This window comes from Ipomoea nil, unplaced genomic scaffold (assembly GCF_001879475.1).
Source record: "Ipomoea nil cultivar Tokyo-kokei standard unplaced genomic scaffold, Asagao_1.1 scaffold1617, whole genome shotgun sequence".
In the NCBI taxonomy this organism is placed as follows: domain Eukaryota; kingdom Viridiplantae; phylum Streptophyta; class Magnoliopsida; order Solanales; family Convolvulaceae; genus Ipomoea; species Ipomoea nil.
The window spans coordinates 93,339-113,237 of NW_017618045.1; the positions used below are offsets into that span (position 1 = coordinate 93,339).

Here is a 19,899-nt window from a genome sequence, read left to right on the forward strand (position 1 = left end):
ACCCTAATAAGTGAGAAAAGTAGAGATGATATAGTCGAATTACTCGACCGCCTAGGAGGCGCCTAGACGCCCCTCAGGCACCCGCCTAGCGCCTTCTGCAGCATTACGTAACACTGAAATATCATTGTAATTACATTTCATATGTCCACTATCCAATTTCATTTTACACAGACAAGAAGTTCCTTATAACAACACAAAAATATCATTTTAATTCCAAAACACATTGATTTGACCACACACACACAACTTTGTTATTCAGTTTCATTTTATATATACAATATGTTCATTATAACAATATTAAAATATCATTTTAATTTTACTATACATTCCTTTGAAAATATACATATTTATGACTTATCACCATAGTCTACATAATTGTGTGGCCATGGTGGACCGGATAATGATTGCCCATGCACCATCACCTCTGACTCGACTTAATTATTTCTAATTTCTCTGATATATATAATTTTCTTAATCAATGTAATATTATACATATTCTGTTTGGACACCACTACCAATGCAAATATTTAATTTGCTGGCATAGTTATGTCGCTTCTTTATTTGACATATACAATCGATCGAAATAAATTGGAAATTAAACCTAATTAATCAAAAAAAAAAAATTTACTTTCAAGTCTAGACAAATGAAAACCAAAAAAAAAAAAATTAATTTAAAATTAGAGCGGAATAGAGATTGAGTATATTTTGATTATTATCCATTTGCAGCTTATTTGACTCCTATGAACGAAAAGGATTGAAAACTAAATCATAATTAATTTGCTTTTGAGCAAACTCTTGTGGAATAGAGATCTGTGTATATTTCGATTATTACCTATCTACAACGTAATTTATTTTACTCTAAAGAACGAAAAGGATTGAAAACTAAACCCTAATTAATTTGCTTTTGAGCCTAGACAAATGAAAACCATAAAAATAAAAATAAATATTATAGTGGAATAGAGATTGTGTATATTTTGATTATTATATTACCTATCTGTAACGTAATTTATTTGACTCCTATGAGCGAAAAGAAATGAAAACTAAACACAATTAATTTGCTTTCGAGTCTATACAAATGAAACCCTAGAAAAATAAATTTCAAATTGAACCGAAACAGAGATCCGAGTAAATTTTCATTTTTACCTATTAACGGCGCTCAAGAGCTGCAGACTCGTCGATCTCGAATTGGTACCCCTAAAACTCCTCCTCTCATTTGCACCACTTCCAGCACTGAATTCACCACAAAAAGGAGCAAAGTTGAAGGCATTTTGACCCCTTTGTTGAAGAAAAGGGGTTAAGTCAGTTGAAAAGTTCTCACTTGCCATGGGATCAAAAGGGTCAAAGCAGTGCAAAGGGATTGATAAATCAGGGTTAAATGAAGCCCCAACAAGGTAAAACCTCTGCCCATCATAATCAAATGACTCTATGCCATCCAAATACTCCCTTGGGTCTATGCAGAAACCCCCATCACTCATGAATTCAACCTTCAAGTCATTGATTGTCAATGGCAAAAATGGGGTTTCATTTTTGGACTTGTTATCGAGCTCCATGAGGGAATTGAAGGAACAAATTTGAGAAGTAAAGCCAAGGGTTAAGGAAATTGGGGGAATGGAATGGAAGAAATGGAGGGCATGCTAATATATATTAATCCCCTTTTTAGCATTTTAGTAATCATTTGTTATGGTATGCAATTATTCATTATAGTGATAATTAATAGAAAGAATTAATTACATTGTAAAATCACAATACATATTTAGGCTATTTGCGTATTTAGTAAATAGTATCCATTATATTCATCATCCATCAATATATAAATATTTTTACAAAATATTAAGAGACAAGATTTTAACATGCTTAATTAGGATAGATATAATATACTCCGTATTAGATTGCCTAAATATAATAGGTCTAAACATACGCGCAAAAAAATGATTTAATACTATATAAAGTCCTCCGAATATACACGTTTAGTTCAAAATTTTTAAATTGACCACTTGTGGTCCTTTGACTTTCAAAGTTTTATCATTCATGGTCCAAGTTAATCACTAATGATCATTCTAGGAGGGCCACAATTGCTTAAATTTCGAAAATTGAAGGACCATGAGTAGTTAATTTGGACTACAGATGGTAATAATTTGAAAGTTGAAAGACTACGAATGGTTAATTTGAAAGTTTAAAACCAAATTAAACGTGACAAAATTACTATACTCGGAAGACCCCATATGAACATTAACTCAAAAAAAAAAAAATATTTTTATTTTTCCAAAACACTCAAATACACGCACAAATAACGATCGTTATAATTGAGGGATGTTTAATTATTACACATTTTCATTTTTCATCTATCTATAGTTTTTTTTTTCAAAAATTTTTTATTTTTTATTGGAGAATAAAAAAAGCTATATTCAAATTTAAATAATAACAAATTTTCAATTTGTATGATATGAAGCTATTTGAAATTCAATTACTCCGTATTTAATTTATATATTAATACACAAATGTGTGAACAATAAGTGACAATTATATATATTTATTAGGACTCTATTATCCATATTAGACTAGGACTATATTATTCGTGTTAGACTAAGATTCTATCTAGCATCTCTATATATTCGCTCCCTGTACTCTCAGACATTATCATTTTAATACAACACAATTATATTCTCATCTGGTATAAGTTAGCTAGGGTATTCTTTGCCAACATCCATGATCCTCACTTCGTAGCCGTAGCCGATGGCATCAAACCAAGATACACCGTATGAGAAGCGGTCCGGTCAACAACGTGACATTGATGATCCGTGTCAAATTTGTAAAGGTTTCGGCCACACGGGAGCCAATTGTGTTTGGCGTTATGATGATCCGTGTCAAATTTGTAACCATTTTGGTCACATGGGAGCCAATTGTTTTTGGCGCTATGATGATCCGTGTCAAATTTGTAACCGTTTTGGTCACACGGGAGCCAACTGTTTTCGGCGTTATTCAGGGGCTCCTAGTTTTCAGGCTAATGTGGCCGTCTCTGGTGATAATGGTGATTCCAACGGTCCTCATCAGTGGTTCCCTGACACTGGTGCTACAAATCATGTTACGCCTGATTCTTCTTTGATGACTTCTGCGACAAGTTATGATGGTCCGGAGACTCTGCGAGTCAGCAATGGTACATGTTTGCTCATTGTTAATGTTGGTTCTACTTCGTTAGCTACTGATTCTATGTCTTTTAAGTTACATGATGTTTTGCATGTCCCTGGTCTCTCTTCTTCTCTATTATCTGTCCAGCGTTTTGCAAAGGACAATAATGTTTTCTTTGAGTTTCACCCTCTCTGTTTCTATGTGAAAGACATTTTGACCAAGAATGTTCTTTTTAAGGGACATGCGTCTGGGGGTCTCTACACGTGGCCTGCGTTTTTTGCTTCCCCTGCTGCATTTGTTGCTGCACGGTCCTCTTACGTTTGGCACATGCGGTTGGGGCATCCTCATTCTCGAGTCTTACGTAAAATTTTAACGTCTTCGCCTGTTGGTACATTTAATTCTAGTGATCTTCCCAATGTCTGTTCCTCTTGTCAATTAGGAAAATCTTCTCGGTTTCCTTTGTCTCGTGTCGAAACTACTAGTATGCATCCTTTGGAATTAATTTATTCAGATATTTGGAGCCCTGCGCCATTACTTTCTGCGTCTGGCTTTAAATATTTTGTGTTGTTTGTGGATGATTACACTCATTATATGTGGTATTATCCCATGCGTGCTAAATCTGATTTGTATGCTATATTTGATAAGTTTCGGTCACTAGTTGAACGTTCCTTTTCTCGCAAGATTATTTCTTTTCAATCTGATTTAGGGGGAGAATATAAAAAGCTTGGTTCTACTCTTGCGCCCTTAGGTGTTCGTCACAGGCAATCCTGTGCGTATACTCATGAACAAAATGGCAGGGTAGAACGTAAGCATAGGCATGTTGTTGAAACGGGACTAGAATTAATGGCTCAATCCTCTGTTCCATCTCGTTTTTGGGATTATGCTTTTGAAACTGCGGTTTATCTAATCAATAAAATGCACACTCCTATCTTATCTGATAAATCTCCTCATTATCTTTTGCATCGGTCTCCTCCATCTTATTTATATCTGCGTGTTTTTGGGTGTTTATGCTTTCCAAATCTGCGTCCCTATAATCGCAACAAACTACAGTTTCGGTCATCCCCTTGTGTCTTTCTAGGATATCCTCCATCTTTTCGTGGCTATCGTTGTTTAGACACTAACACTAACAAGGTTTTTATCTGTCGCCATGTGCGATTCGATGAGGCTGTCTTACCTTTTGTTGCTTCTGTGGATTCGCAGGTTCCAAAACCACGCCCGGAGCCGTGGGGTGTTGCATCAATTGTTTCTGGTGGTGATCCGACTATTGTCACGGCTCGTGACCCTCCTGCCACGCCCATAGCCACTTTTGACCACCACCGCCAGCAGCCTGCTACTGCCGAGCCCGTGACCGAGTCCGAGCGGACAGTCATGGACCAGCCGGCTCCTCGGCCAAGAGGCCGGCCTCGTGGTCGGTCTCGTCCCGCGCCCTCACCCGTTCGCTCTCATGGAATGAATACGAGAAGTTCAGGACCACATGATCATGTTGCTTTATCTGTTGCTGCTGTTACTCCTGAACCTACATGTTTTACTCAAGCGGTTAAATTTCCTGAATGGCGGGATGCAATGGATTTGGAATTTAATGCCTTGGTGCACAACAATACATGGAGGCTTGTTCCCTTTAAATCAGGTATGAATGTAGTTGGATGTAAGTGGGTGTTTAGAATCAAGAGAAAGGTTGATGGTTCGATTGATCGTTACAAGGCTCGGTTAGTTGCCAAGGGATTCAATCAGATTGCCGGTGAGGATTTCTTTGAGACCTTTAGTCCAGTTGTTAAACCGATTACGGTACGTCTTCTCTTATCCATAGCTATTTCTCGTGGATGGACTATTCGACAACTAGACATACACAATGCTTTCCTAAACGGCAATCTCATTGAGACAGTTTATATGCGCCAGCCCCCTGGCTATGAAGACAAAATGATGTCCGGGCACGTTTGTTTCCTTCAACGTTCTTTGTATGGGCTTAAGCAAGCTCCCCGTGCTTGGTTCACTCGTTTGCATGATTTTCTAGTTTCTGTTGGTTTATCACCTTCGAAGACGAATGTCTCTCTATTTATATATTCACATGGCAATACTCGTTTATATTTTCTGGTTTATGTGGATGATATTTTGGTTATGGGATCTGATCCGGCTCATGTGACTGCTCTTATTGACAAGTTGGCTCTTGAGTTTAAAGTTCGTGATATGGGTGTGCCCTCGTTCTTTCTGGGTATTGAGACCGTTCCGTTGTCTGATGGCATGCTTCTGTCTCAACAACGGTACATGAAGGATATTCTAAAACGGGCAGGTATGGTTGATTGCAAGCCCGTGGCTACTCTGGTATCAACCGCGAAGGCCGAGACTGATGCCGTGGTACCATACGCTGATCCCACTCAGTATCGCAGCTTTGCAGGTGCTCTGCAATATCTTACGGTAACTCGGCCTGATCTTTCCTATGCAGTCAATCGTTTGTGTCACCACATGCACTCTCCCTCTACTGCGGATTGGGCGGCTCTCAAGAGGGTGTTACGGTATGTAAATGGGACACTACATCTCGGTCTTAAGATTACTTCTTCTCCTTCTCTAGATATTCATGCATATTCTGATTCGGATTGGGCTGGCAATCCTGATGATCGAAAATCTACTAGTGGTTTTGCTGTATTTTTGGGGACTAATCTTGTCTCATGGGTTTGTCGAAAACAACGTACTGTGGCTCGTTCCTCAACTGAGGCTGAATACAAAGGACTAGCTGATGTCTCTGCAGAGGTTACTTGGCTCGTCTCTCTGATGAAGGAAATCGGGTTTGCGCCACCTTCTGTGCCCAAACTCTGGTGTGACAATCTGGGAGCTACTTATCTGTGTGCTAATCCGGTGTTTCATGCTCGCACCAAGCACATTGAGATCGACTACCACTTTGTTCATGATAAAGTCGCGAAGAAGGAATTACAAGTCAATTTTATTTCTACCCAAGATCATATAGCGGATATTTTTACTAAGTCTCTTTCGTCTATACGTTTTAATTTACTCCGTCGCAAGCTCAATGTTTTGGCTGACCAACCTTGTACTTGAAGGGAGTATTAGGACTCTATTATCCATATTAGACTAGGACTCTATTATCCATATTAGACTAGGACTATATTATTCGTGTTAGACTAGGATTCTATCTAGCATCTCTATATATTCGCTCCTTATACTCTCAGACATTATCATTTTAATACAACAGAATTATATTTTCATCATATTGACCAATGATCATTGTACAAGCATATATGTATGAACAATATAATATGTAAGGAAATATTTGAATTTTATTTCAAATATTCACAATTTCAAATGACATTTTTGAGACATGATATGAGAATTCGATCTTTTCCTTGGTTTGTGTGAAAAATACATTTAATAATTTTTATTGTTTATTAAATTTATGTTTATTTATAAATTACAACTTCAAATTTCGAGACAAACATAATTGAAATTTTAATATTCAATATTAGAACTAAATTTGTATTCGAATAACCAATTTTGGATTACCGAATTCGAATCTCCAAAATTCAGTTCAAATTTTAAAATTTAATTTAGATAATATAAATATTGTCAATCTTGAGTTTGGGTTAGTAGGTTATACACGTTGGGATAGATAGTGATGAGTGCAATGTTGTAAGTAATGGAACGGTGACGTGTATTTTTTGTGTAATGGGATATAGGGAAGGGATCAGGTGTGGGTGGTGCTTCCCGTGTGGTTGTGTATGTGGACTCACATTAAGTTTTACACTGCCGCACTTTAAGTACACAACACACGCACATTACACACAAGCCCGGTCTAATCATTTTATAGGCCCGGAGCGTAGCAACAAAAATGGGCCCTATATGAAATTAATATATTCCTTCCGTTTCATTTTATTTGTCTGGTTTGATTAACGGGACTTGACTGAATTTATTTTTAATTCAATTTTTCATAATATTAAGTTTAGTATTAGTATACAAAATTTATATATTTAGAAGCTGCACTAAAAGTACTATTAAATAAAAAAAAATTAAAATAAATAAAATATACTAAAGAAAATAAACAAAGAATAAAGAATTGGTTTGACCAATGAATAGTAAGAAGAACATACAAAATGGGAAAGAGAGAGTACATTTTTATAACTAAATTTTAAATTAAATAATGAAAATACTAATGTCAAATAACTTGAAATAAGATTAATTTTTTTTTTTAACAACTTTACATACACATGAAACCAATTCTAGATGTTTTTCTAAATCAAAAATAATTAATAACCGCATCAGTGCCTTCATAAATAAACAATTTGAAACCAACTAAGCTTATAGCAATCACATTATTAAAATAATAAATAATAAAATAATAATTATTAAAAATTTATCAAAACTTTATAAACAATAGCAGAATATGAAATATTAATTATTGAGAACAATAAATCAGAACACTTTAAATGTGATAAAAAATATTCATAATAAAATATGAAACATAATTAATTTAATAAAATAGTTTTAAATATATCAATTTCAAGTTTTTCTAGATTAATTTAAATATGATGACACACAATAGAATTTCTAAAGTACATTAACTAGATAATTCATAATAAAAGTAACTATCTTTTAAAATATTTTTCGGTCTATATTATAAATCTCACTATAATTATAGAAAGGTAAAAAAAATCACAAAGTTACAAATTTTTTAAAAAATAGAAATAAAATTCATAACTAACCATTTTAATACTAGATAATAATATATCTAAATTCATCTTCAAATCAAAATAGTAGAGAGTGAAATTTAATTTTTAATACTAGATAATAATATATCTAAATAGTAGAGAGTGAATTTTATAATTTAAATGAATGTGTAAGGATGCAACCCCACTACTTCTAACATGCAAACATGAAACAATACCAACTAAGCTAACTAACAATTCAATAATAAAGATGTATATTAAATACGTATACCATAACTCTATAGTATAAATATAACATAATGAGTTGGGGTGGGGCCCCCTTCCAAGCGTGAGCAGTGCAAGGGCCCAGCATGCCCTTGCCCAGGGCCGGGCCCGATTACACACACAAGCAAAATACATTTAGAACACAAACTCACGCACCTTAAGCACAAAAGTCACGCATCTTAAGCACAACCCTCACGCACCTTAAACACAAAACTCACGCACCTTAAGCACAAAAACACATGCATCTTAAGTTTTAATAACAACTCACATTAAGTACACACTCACACACATTAAGTACAAAACTCACGCACCTTAAGCGCAAGACTCACGCACATTAAGCACAAAATTCACGCACATTAAGCATAAAACTCATGCACTTTAAAGTTTCAACAACAACTCACATTAAGTACACACTCACGCACATTAAGCACAAAACTCACGCACCTTAGACACAAAACACACGCACCTTAAGTACAAAACTCATGCACATTAAGCATTACACACTCACGCACATTAAATACAAATCTCACACGCCTTAAGCACAAGACTCACACACATTAAGTACAAAATCCACGCACATTAATCACCCGCACAACCGCATGAGAGACACTTACCCGCACTGAAACTTAATTATATATATATATATATATATATATATATATATATATATATATATATATATATATATATATATATATATATATATATATAAAGAGAGAGAGGGGTATGGGATCATATGAGTATAAGTTCTTATTATGAGAAAATAAAAAACCAATCTCAATCTTACATCTAGAAAAATTAGATGGACCAGATCTGATTTTCAAAAAAAAAATGGTGGCATTTTCGTAATTATCATCAACTTTAATATGCAAACTTGAACACTAAAATAAGCAATTTTCAGAATTTTCCAACTTTACACATTTAGTACTAACATTTTGCACATTTAGTAATAAAAGATTGCACTTGCAAAAATGTGAAAGTACATTACACGTTAGGTTTCGATTTAAGTTTATTACTGCGTTTTTAGTTTTATTTCGTTTAGTGGTTCACCTTTTACTGCTTAGCATCTAGCATTTACGATTTAGATTTAAAATTTAGCTTTTTCATTGATTTTATAAAATTTACCAGGTTTGCATATTTAGTTGTTAAAGGTTGGATATTTAAGTGTTTAAGTTTGCATAGTAAAGTTTATGATAATTACAAAAATGTCACATTTTTTTTTTTAAATATAATCAGAACCATCGAATTTTGTTAGATGTAAGGATGTGATTTGTTCTTAGTTTTCTCTTGCGGCACGTTTGGTTCAAGGAATGAATTTGGAGGGAATAGGAATGCTATTCCACAGGGAATGGAATAGGTAAGGAATAGAATATAAATTGTATTCTATTGTTTGGTTTGCTCCAGTGTTTGGTTGGTTAAAGAAATAGAAATGAAATATGTTTTAAAGACATAAATACCCTTATACATAATAATAATAATAATAATAATAATAATAATAATAATAATAATAATAATAATAATAATAATAATAATAATAATAATAATGAATATGATTATGATATACAGAATGGTATATATATATATATATATATATATATATATATATATATATATATATGTGTGTGTGTGTGTGTGTGTGTGTGTGTGTGTGTGTGTGTGTGTGTGAGAGACTAACAATGATAATAAAATAATAATAATAATAATAATAATAATAATAATAATATGATGATTATTATTATTATTATAAAAATACATATTTATATTTATATTTATTTCTCCACTTATTCCACATCGATTGGAGAAGTGAGGAATGGAGCCTTGAGGCTCCTTTGTGTGTGTGTGTGTGTGAGACTAACAATAATAATAAAATAATAATAATAATAATAATAATAATAATAATAATAATAATATTATTATTATTATTATTATTATTATTATTATTATTATTATTATTGTTATTATTATTATAAAAATACATATTTATATTTATATTTATTTCTTCACTTATCCCACATCGGTTGGAGAAGTGAGGAATGGAGCCTTGAGGCTCCTATAAAAGGAGCCTCAAGACTCCATAATTTCAAATGCAATGCTCATCCGCTAGGCAAGCTTGCAATGCCCATTCGCTAGGCATGCTGGGCAGGCTACTTAATTTAGGAACCAAGGTTTCATAATTAAGGAGCCTTATACCGTTAATTTATATATATATATATATATATATATATATATATATATATATATATATATATATATAATTTATTTAAATATATATTTATTGATAGATAAAAATTATAATTAATTAAATATATACATTTATATAATATATTATATTTATTAAATAAATATAAACATTAAATACTGTGCAAGGGATATTTTTAGTATTTGTGACATAAAAGCTATTCCCAAGTGGAAATAGCTAATACCAACGCCCCCCTAGGAATGACTATTACCCTTGCAAAGGTAATAGCTCATTCCTAGTAATGTTATTCCCATGACAAAATGATCCAACCAAACAGTGAAATAGGTTTATTCCAAGGAATGTTATTCCATTCCTAACCTATTCCATGAACCAAACATGCCATTGAAGTATGTCCTCATGGGATTCAAATCCTATATATATATGTGTGTGTGTGTCTGTGTGTGTCTGTGTGTGTGAGAGAGAGAGAGAGAGAGAGAGAAGGATCATGTAACAACAATCCCCCCCCCTCCCCTCTCATTAAAAAGTGTGCACATATCATTACACTTTATCTTCACAAATTAGTGGTTGTGGTTTTAACACAACTAACTTGGACAAAACTGTAATTCAATAGGTTAACAATTAATTTAATGACGGTTGCAAAAAAAAAAAAAAAAAATCTTAAATTACCACCCCACCCCCCACCCCCTAAAAGGATCATAACAGGGCGTTTGGTTGGAGGGAATTTAAATTTCCTTCCCACCTAATTCCAAAGGTCATAAAATTCCTTAGTTTGGTTGGAAGGAATTGCAATTCCATAGAATTGTAATTTCCCTATTTTTATGAAATTAAAATCTCATGTCCCCCTTGGGGTTTTAATTCGTGAGATTTTAGGAAGAAAAAAAGCTAGTGATGAAACAAAATTACCCCTCTTTTTTTTAAACCTAAAATTAATACCACAACAACAATAGGCATTTTGGACTTTATAGTACTTATTCCCTTTCAATTCTCATGTATACCAAACATTGGAATTGAAATTGCCAGTAATTCTATTCCTGTAAACCAAACACTGGAATTTAAATTCCCACTTTGTTCCCAGTAATAAATCTCCCATGGAATTGAAATTCCTTTCCCACGTAATTCCCCCCTTCCAACCAAACGCCCGGTAAGATCTTGATAAATGGAGGGTGTGAATATGTCCACACTTTTTATATGAGATGAATGTCCAATTATTCCTCAATTTATAAAATATAAAATTGTTTAAAATTTTTAATTATTTACTTCATATGATAAAAATATAAATGAGTGGGGGTGGTAGTGGTGGTAGAGGTAGGTATGTAGATTGTGAGAATAGATATATAGATAGACGCAGGGACGGAGTCAAAGGGGGGCCAGGGGGCGGCTGCCCTCCTCACCCCACCCCCACCCCCACCCCATATATAATCTTTGCATGATATATGTATATATAGTACAAGTTTTAGTATTAGTATAATAAAACTAATACATATAACTAAGAATGAGTTAGATTAGTTGGTAGAGAATATGTTTGGCAATTGTAAAGGGTAAGGGTTCAAATCCTTTGGATTTAATATATTTTTATTATAGTGTTTTAATTTAAGTTAATTATATTTCATATTTTATTATGAGTATTTTAATAAAGTTTCGATGTGTTTTATTTTTCGCTCCTATTCAACAATATTTACAACCATATTCTTAGGTAATTTATTTATTTTTTTAAAATTATCTCTTTTGTTTTAATGTTTCGCCTTTACTGAAAAAAATTTCTGAATCCGTCCCTAGTTTTTCGCCCTCCTCAACTAAATTTCTGGCTCGTCCCTGGGTAGAGGCAAGAGTAGATACATAAGGATGGGTATAGTGATCGAGTAGGTTATAATGGGTGAAAGGATACATTATATTGATTATCACTACTACAGAATTGGACATATAAGTAGTACTTTGCACTACACCTTCAAGGTGAAGGTGTCTTGGATAGAAAAAGGGGGAACTTTCAGAGGCACCAATTATAAAGAGGTGCCTCAGATATTTTATTATTATTATATTAATATGAGAATCCGCGGCACCCAGACCGAAAGGGTGCCGCGATATATTATTATAATAATAATAATATTAGAATCCGCGGCACATCCCTAAGCGGTTGCCGCGGATATAATATTATTATAATAATAATAATGGAATCCGCGGCACCCTCTTGGAAAGGGTGCCGCGGGTTCCAATATTATTATTAAAATAAAATTGGAATCCGAGGCACCTGCCATGACTGGAGCTCCGGATTCCCACCCAAAAATAACCCATCGGTCACAATTTAAACCTAAGTAAAAAAAAAAACTACCTAAGTAAAAAAAAAAAAAAAACCGCCTCCGATCCCTAAGCTCCATCGCCACAGATCAACGATCGATCTCCATTGCCGATCTGGTCGAAACTCCATTGCCGGCCATCGCCGGCCACGCCGTGCGTCCAACTCGCCTCCCACTGCACACAGGCGCGACGGCCAACCCTTGTCGATCTCCCTAAGCTCCATCGCCACAGATCTGGAAACTCCATCGCCTAAGCTCTCGCTCGACGGCCGACTGGTGCGTCCCCTCGCCGCCTCGCTGCTTCGCCGGTTCGCCGGCTCGACCCTCTCGGTAAGTTCTCCTTATTTATTTATTTATTTCGAATTTTAATTATTTGAGAATGAATTGTGTGTTTTTTAGACCTTTCAATTTGAAAGTTTTGATTGTGAGATGGTAAATTACTGATCTAATTCATCAGTGTTGTCCTTATTTATTGTGTGTTTTCTAGACCTTCCTTTTCTTATTGTAATATGACTATACGGCTATGGTTTTGCTTCTGTGTTTTGTAATTGCACTTCATTATGTATAAATTGGTTATAATGCTCAGATTATTGGGTAATGGGTATGATAATTTTTGGTTGTATTACTTGTATTGTTTGGTGATATTGCTTGTTGTTCGACTGCCATGTGTGTGCATTGGGACCACTCTGGACTGGAATTCCATTGTTTATGAATAGAAAAAAAAAAGAAAAAAAAAAACAGTGAGTAGTTTTAAACACATGGGGACCATTTCTTAGTTTGACATATTGTAGGTAATTTCTTATGCACTTCCTTAGGGCAGTCCATTCCATCAAACCCTTCTATATATTTCACATGGCAATCATTCTTTTAGAGGATAGTTCTAGTGATGGGAGTTGGTTGATTTTATATTGCTAGTCATCCTTGGTTTTTCTTTACTTCTCTATTTCAGGTTGCCTTTTTGGCCTTTTGCTAAGGGGTATTATAATAATAATAATAGTAATAATTATTATTAAATTCATAGTAATAAGAGTTGAGAAAAAGGTAAGAAAAAGAAGAGGTTGATATGAACTCATGTGTTGAACTCAAGCTTCAATTCTGTTGTGCAATCTGCAATGGGATCTCATCTATCTGCTTTTATCTTTTGCATTATATTACTACAAAAGTTCAAAACCTAAAAGAAAAAAGTGCAATATTCATATGCTTTGATGGAGCTCATTGTTCACAAAATATTAAGGGGCAGATCAGATACCATTTAACAGTGTTGTTTGATCAATAGAGATTTCCAGGCCAATTCCCAACAATTTAATTTGAAAGAAATTCCATGTTCATCATCACCACTTGTTCACTGGTCCCAAATCCACCTTCTTTCCACAGATTCTATTTCATTTCAGTGCAGTGAATGCTAGCTGCCTCACAAGTTAAGATAAGCAGAATATAATTAAAGTACATGCATGCATATATGAAATGGAAACCTCTGGTAGGGGTAACATTATTACAGTTTATTGTATATATATGCATGCATGTACTTTAATTGTATATATGAGAGAATAACTGTGTTGAGCAGTTTAAGATACTATTTGGTTACATTTCTTGCTCAGTTTTGGCTACATTTCTTGCTCAGTGTTATAGTTTTGATTTGTTAAAATTCAAACATTTAATTAATATGCTCTTTTAGCTTTACTAAGACTCCTGCTATTGACTTAGGTGTTTGTTAGTGGTATTAGTTATGCCATTTAGTTTAGTGGGTAAAAAATGACCTATATTTCCAAATGCAAAATAAAATTACAAATTAGTTTATCATTGTGAAGCTCCATTTAATGGTGCACCATATATTTAATGATATAGTATTGTTATGTTATATTTCTCCATCTGTTGAATGTTGACTGATTCACTAATTAAGCCTAAGACTTTAGGTAGGAGTTTGCAGGTCCAATCTCCATTCCCATCAAATCTTCCCAAAAATAAAAAAAAATAAAAAGCTGAAAAGAGACGTTTTAGTACTATCCGTCCATAAATTTTAATGATTTAAACTTGTATACCTGCAAATATTGTTAGCATATGAATCACCGACTTTTGTTGAATGCAATAGATCTGCTAGTTAACACTTCAAGAGTAGTTATACATTCTGTTTTCTGCTTCCTTGTATAGGGAAATTAACTGGAGTGATTTTAAAGTAATGTTTTTCCTTTGATGTCAACTTAACTTTGACTTGGTGTTTCTTTTAGGTGGATCTAGATCTTGGGAACTATGAGCTTTCCTAGATAATAAGCTGACGCGGGACAACAATATAACTACTGGGAAAATTTACCAGGCATGTATTTACATTCAAAGTGTTATCCGTACTTGTTATCTGTTTGGCTGGCCAAATAAATCAAACCACAACCGCTTCTTAATTTTGTTACTGTAGTTTGTTGTTATTATTGGTATTTTAGCTCTTTAATTATTTGAAAATGAGGTTTTAAGTTTAAATTAAATCCTCTCTATTTGATCTAATAATGTTAATTTAAGGTGTCAAATCTTAATATTAGTGACACAAATATTAAAATAGTATTATTTCTAAGTATTTGAAATAAATGGTATTTCATAGTACTATAATTGACAGATATGGATCGGAGTTGGATGTATGAAAAACGCACTACATTCAAATATATACAAGGGGTTCAAGAGTTTATAGAATGTGCTGAAAAAAATAAAAGTCAAAAGGCCGAAGATTTTATATCGTGCCCGTGTTATGATTGTAAAAATTTGAAAAGATATCGGAGTTCTGAAGAAGTGAAAGTCCATTTAATACGCCGTGGCTTTAAAGAAGGGTACGATCGATGGATATGGCATGGTGAAAGCTTACCTCCTAGTACAAGTGTTAGTAAGAATGAAGCTCATGCAGGCAGTCAAACTCATGCAAAGAGTGAAACTGAAGCAAATAGTCGAACTGAGGCAGATAACGAGGAGAATGATGAGGATGATGGAATTAAAGACCGAATAGATGAAATGATGCGTGATATGCAGGGAGATTGTAGTGAAATGCCTCCTGAATTTAAATGTTTGTTTGAGAATGCTGAAAAACCTTTGTTTTCTGGGTGTGCCAAATATACTAAGTTATCTGGTGTGTTTAAATTATATAATTTAAAAGCAAATAATGGATGGAGTGATAAGAGTTTTACGGGATTATTAGAACTAATAAAAGACATGCTTCCTAATGATAATGAACTTCCAATTCAAGTTATGAAGCAAAGAAGTTGTTGTGTCCGTTGGGTATGGAAATTGAGAGGATACATGCATGTCCAAATGATTGTATATTGTATTGGAAAGAATACAAAGACTTGCATGTATGTCCAAAGTGTGGGTCATCGCGTTACAAAAGGAAAAATGTTGGTGATGAACCAAAGAATAAGAAAGGTCCACCAGCCAAAGTGTTATGGTATTTACCTGTAATACCAAGATTTAAACGCACGTTTGCTAATCCAAGGGATGCAAAAAATTTGCAATGGCATGCTATTGGGAGAAAAGATGATGGAAAACTAAGACACCCCGCCGATTCACCACAATGGAGGAATATTGATAGGAGGTGGCCTGAATTCGGTACTGAAAACAGGAGTCTTAGACTTGGATTGTGTACTGATGGAATGAATCCTCATGGTAACATGAGTAGTCGACACAGTACTTGGCCTGTCCTTTTAGTAGTCTACAATCTTCCACCTTGGTTGTGTATGAAGCGAAAATACATCATGTTATCGTTGTTAATATCAGGGCCTAAACAACCAGGAAATGACATAGATGTATATCTAGCGCCACTTATTGAAGATTTAAAAATGTTGTGGAATGAAGGTGTGTCGGTGTATGATGCTTATACTCGAGAAAGTTTTACCTTACGTGCAATGATCTTTTGCACCATAAATGATTTTCCAGCCTATGGTAACCTATCAGGTTATACTAATAAAGGAGCTAAGGCATGTCCTATTTGTGAAGATGAAACAGCCAATCTATGGTTGAATAACAGTAAAAAGAATGTGTTCATGAGTCATAGGACATTTCTTCCAATTGATCATCCTTATCGAAAGAAGAAAAAAGCTTTCAATGGAAAATCAGAGACTGGAGTAGCTCGTTTTCCTTTATCTGGTTTAGCGGTTTATGACCGTGTTATAATCAACATATTATTTTCTTTTAAATGTAAACCTAACATATACAATTTTAACAATAGAGCCGAAAAAAGTGTATTCTTGCAATATGTGGTTTTGATGGTAAGCCAATCGATGTTGCAAAGGGTACGGTTTACCCAACTACAGATGAGATGACAATGGTGAGCGATGCGCTACTTTTACCTAACCATGTCAAAGTGATGGTCGATGAAGTGCTTGATGGTGCAGAGCAATATAATCTCCCCGTGCCAACATTGCAGCATTACACTTTGGCACATATTGTTGGGAGTCACGCACAATGGCCTACTCACTTAGTTACTTTGGATGAGGTATGTAAGGTCAATTTAGTTCACGTTCTTTCTATATTGGACAACAAACTGACTTAGGTAATTGAAAACACTGTTTGTGGTTGTCTCTAGTGTCTGCATGTTATTTTGGGATTTCTTAAGCGATAGTTGCATACAAAATTGAGTATTCTTTAGAATTGTAAATTAATTTGAACACAATCCTCTTCTCTTGGTAGGAAAATGTCAGAACAAGCTCAGAAAGACAAAATATGCAAATGACAGGTCAAAGTGCTGACCAATCTGCTACTTATATACGACCTCCAATTGTTGGTGAAAATGTGTTTTTGCTTTTGGGGACATATTGCAAGGAACTTGTCAGAGCGTTGTCATCATTTTCTGTTAAGAAAGAGTACATTGATGTGGAATTGGATTCTGCTGTTTTCCATCATGCAAACGCGAATGCTGTTTATGTGATGATAGATGATATATATGATTTGATGACATTGGCTTACCTCGATGTCTCAATTATACAAGTGTTTATGCTGTAAGTTTTAAATTGTTCATGTGTTTTATATACATTTATTTTTGTAAGTTTATTGAAATTTCTTAATTGTTATTTTTCAGGTTTTTGAATAAGCGGGGTAAGCAGCTTGGAGTGACATCTATCGGGTTTGCATGTCCAACACAAATTTCAGCAGATATGGTTCACTTAAATTCCTCTTCCGTTACATCACATTTCATTAAGGTCATGGAGGAACACAAGGATCAGCATTTCATTTTGGCACCATATCATCAAAAGTAAGTATTTTACTTAACTAATTTATTATATAACTTAATAACTTTATTTGAAGTGGTTGATATTAGAATTTTAATATATATAGATTAGAATACCAGATTAGAATAACGCACCAACAGTTTTGGACGACAGAACAGAACTGAGCATGATGACTCATCTTATTCCATAAATATTACTCGCTCTTCCCATTTTGCTTGTCTGGTTCGGTTAATGAAACTTGACTGAAGTTATTTTTAATTAAATTTTTTATAATGTTAAGTTTAGTATTAGTATATAAAATTTATATATTTAGAAACTACATTAAAATTACTATTAAACACAAAAAATCAAATTTAAAAATTACTAAAGAAAATAAGCAATAATACCTGATGTTTCAGAGTAGCCAAACTTTTTGTATGCATTGGAGATTGTGGAATAACTCCATTGGAAGGGGGAATGCCAATAAGACCACATACTATGACCTATTCAATGCATAAATATCAAAACGGGCATTTCGAGACAAATATTCAAGTTAAAAAGACAAAACGACAGATGCAATGACTTACCAAGAGGCCTAAAAGAAGGAGGTCATAGTGATACGAAGAAGGTTTCTTAAGGTTGAACTCCTTTTGTTGCGCAAGTTGAGATGCAACACTGTGGTCAAAGTAGTATAGCACGGCAATCATTGTTGCCGGAATAAATGCTCCAACAATATATAGTGGAGGCACAAGCACCATCTCCTGGTGAAAATATGCCATCACGAGTTTCACGTTAGTGGTCGAAAAAATGGAAAGAAAATGAGGTATCGTGTTTTAAATTCATTCCATTTGGGGCACACAATGGGAAAATGAATCAAAGAAGCACCTTTATAACTGTCCAGTTTTTATATGCACCGGGAGACCATGGATTTGGGCTGAATAGCCGTCGTGGTATTCCTTGTGGCACATCGTGAACCGGTATATAAGATATTGCAGTCCAAACAAGCACCATAAAGGGCACGCCATAGTCAGCAATTAATCCCCGGAGCCTACCTTTGAGCCACATTAAAATCTCATAAACATAGAGAATAAAAACGTATATATAAAGTAAGCTTCAAGAATATGTTTTTTAAATGCGAGTATTATCACCGTATTCACATAAAGTTCAAATAAAATAATATACCCGTCCCATAGCGCCATGACCTTGTTTTGCGGCTACTCAACGCTGTATAAAGAAGGCCAAACATTCCATTTCCAAAGCGCCAAGAAGGTAAGAATGCAGCCTGTTTAGGATTTTCTCTCTCGGGTATCCCAAACTCCTCGACGAGTCCCTTTATGATAGATACAATTAGTACTGGCTTTCAAGTAATTCGAGGCTAGACAAAAAACTTTACTTAGATGTTATCAGAAGATTAAAAATATTGGATTTGAAGCCAACTCACCTTAATCGCTTGCTGCATAAAGAGCATTGCAATCAGAAGTCCAAATAACTCACCAGCCAAGCGTGTACATCTGTTTATTATGGAGCATGCACCCAAAATTGCCAGCAAGAAAAGTAAAAAGGCAGTCCACATGCACACCCTAAAAGTTACAATATCAGAAAGCTCATCGGCACTACTATAATAATAATAACTAAAAAGTTAAGATTGAGTGTAGACTCAGGCATTACCATCCAGTCCAAGCTAGAAAAAGCGAAGGCCCCAAATCAAGAGTGGGCTCAGCTACCCCTAAAATCAAGAGTGGCTGTCCGCCGAAAATAGAGTGGATCACTCCACAAAGCGCTGTTGATGCAAGAGTCTGGACTGCAGTTATAATCCCGTCTGCCATACATGCATACATAGTAACAGAACTATGAGTACTATTGACTCTATTACATATATTGTTATGTTAGGATAATAATTATTGTGGCTCAAATTGAAGACAATTCCATGCAGCACTCTCTCCACTATCGCAATTGTCCGCGTCTCATGCAAGGCTTCACGTTACTACACAATTCTTCCGTGTTTAGCTCACATCCCTTTGCATCCCATTTTTTTCTCTTCTTTTGAGTGTATAAATAGACAGTAGTGTTTTCTTTGTACATTGCTCATTATTACATCAATTGAATTGTTCTTCTTATTTCTTTGTCCTCACGTATGCATTAATATATATATTTATATTCTTTGTCTTGTC

General features: G+C 34.4%; 1 protein-coding gene across 1 annotated transcript; it reads right to left on the bottom strand.

Moving 5' to 3' along the window:
• Nucleotides 1-18,101: 18,101 nt before the first annotated feature.
• LOC109191077 (boron transporter 1-like) lies at nucleotides 18,102-19,554 on the bottom strand. Its single transcript, XM_019341649.1, has 6 exons — nucleotides 19,397-19,554; nucleotides 19,170-19,308; nucleotides 18,911-19,058; nucleotides 18,614-18,780; nucleotides 18,316-18,489; nucleotides 18,102-18,231 (listed from the first exon to the last, which is right to left on the bottom strand). The coding sequence occupies exons 1-6, from the start codon at nucleotides 19,552-19,554 to the stop codon at nucleotides 18,103-18,105; spliced, it is 915 nt and encodes a 304-aa protein (XP_019197194.1). The 3' UTR covers nucleotide 18,102.
• Between the last annotated feature and the right edge of the window lie 345 nt (nucleotides 19,555-19,899).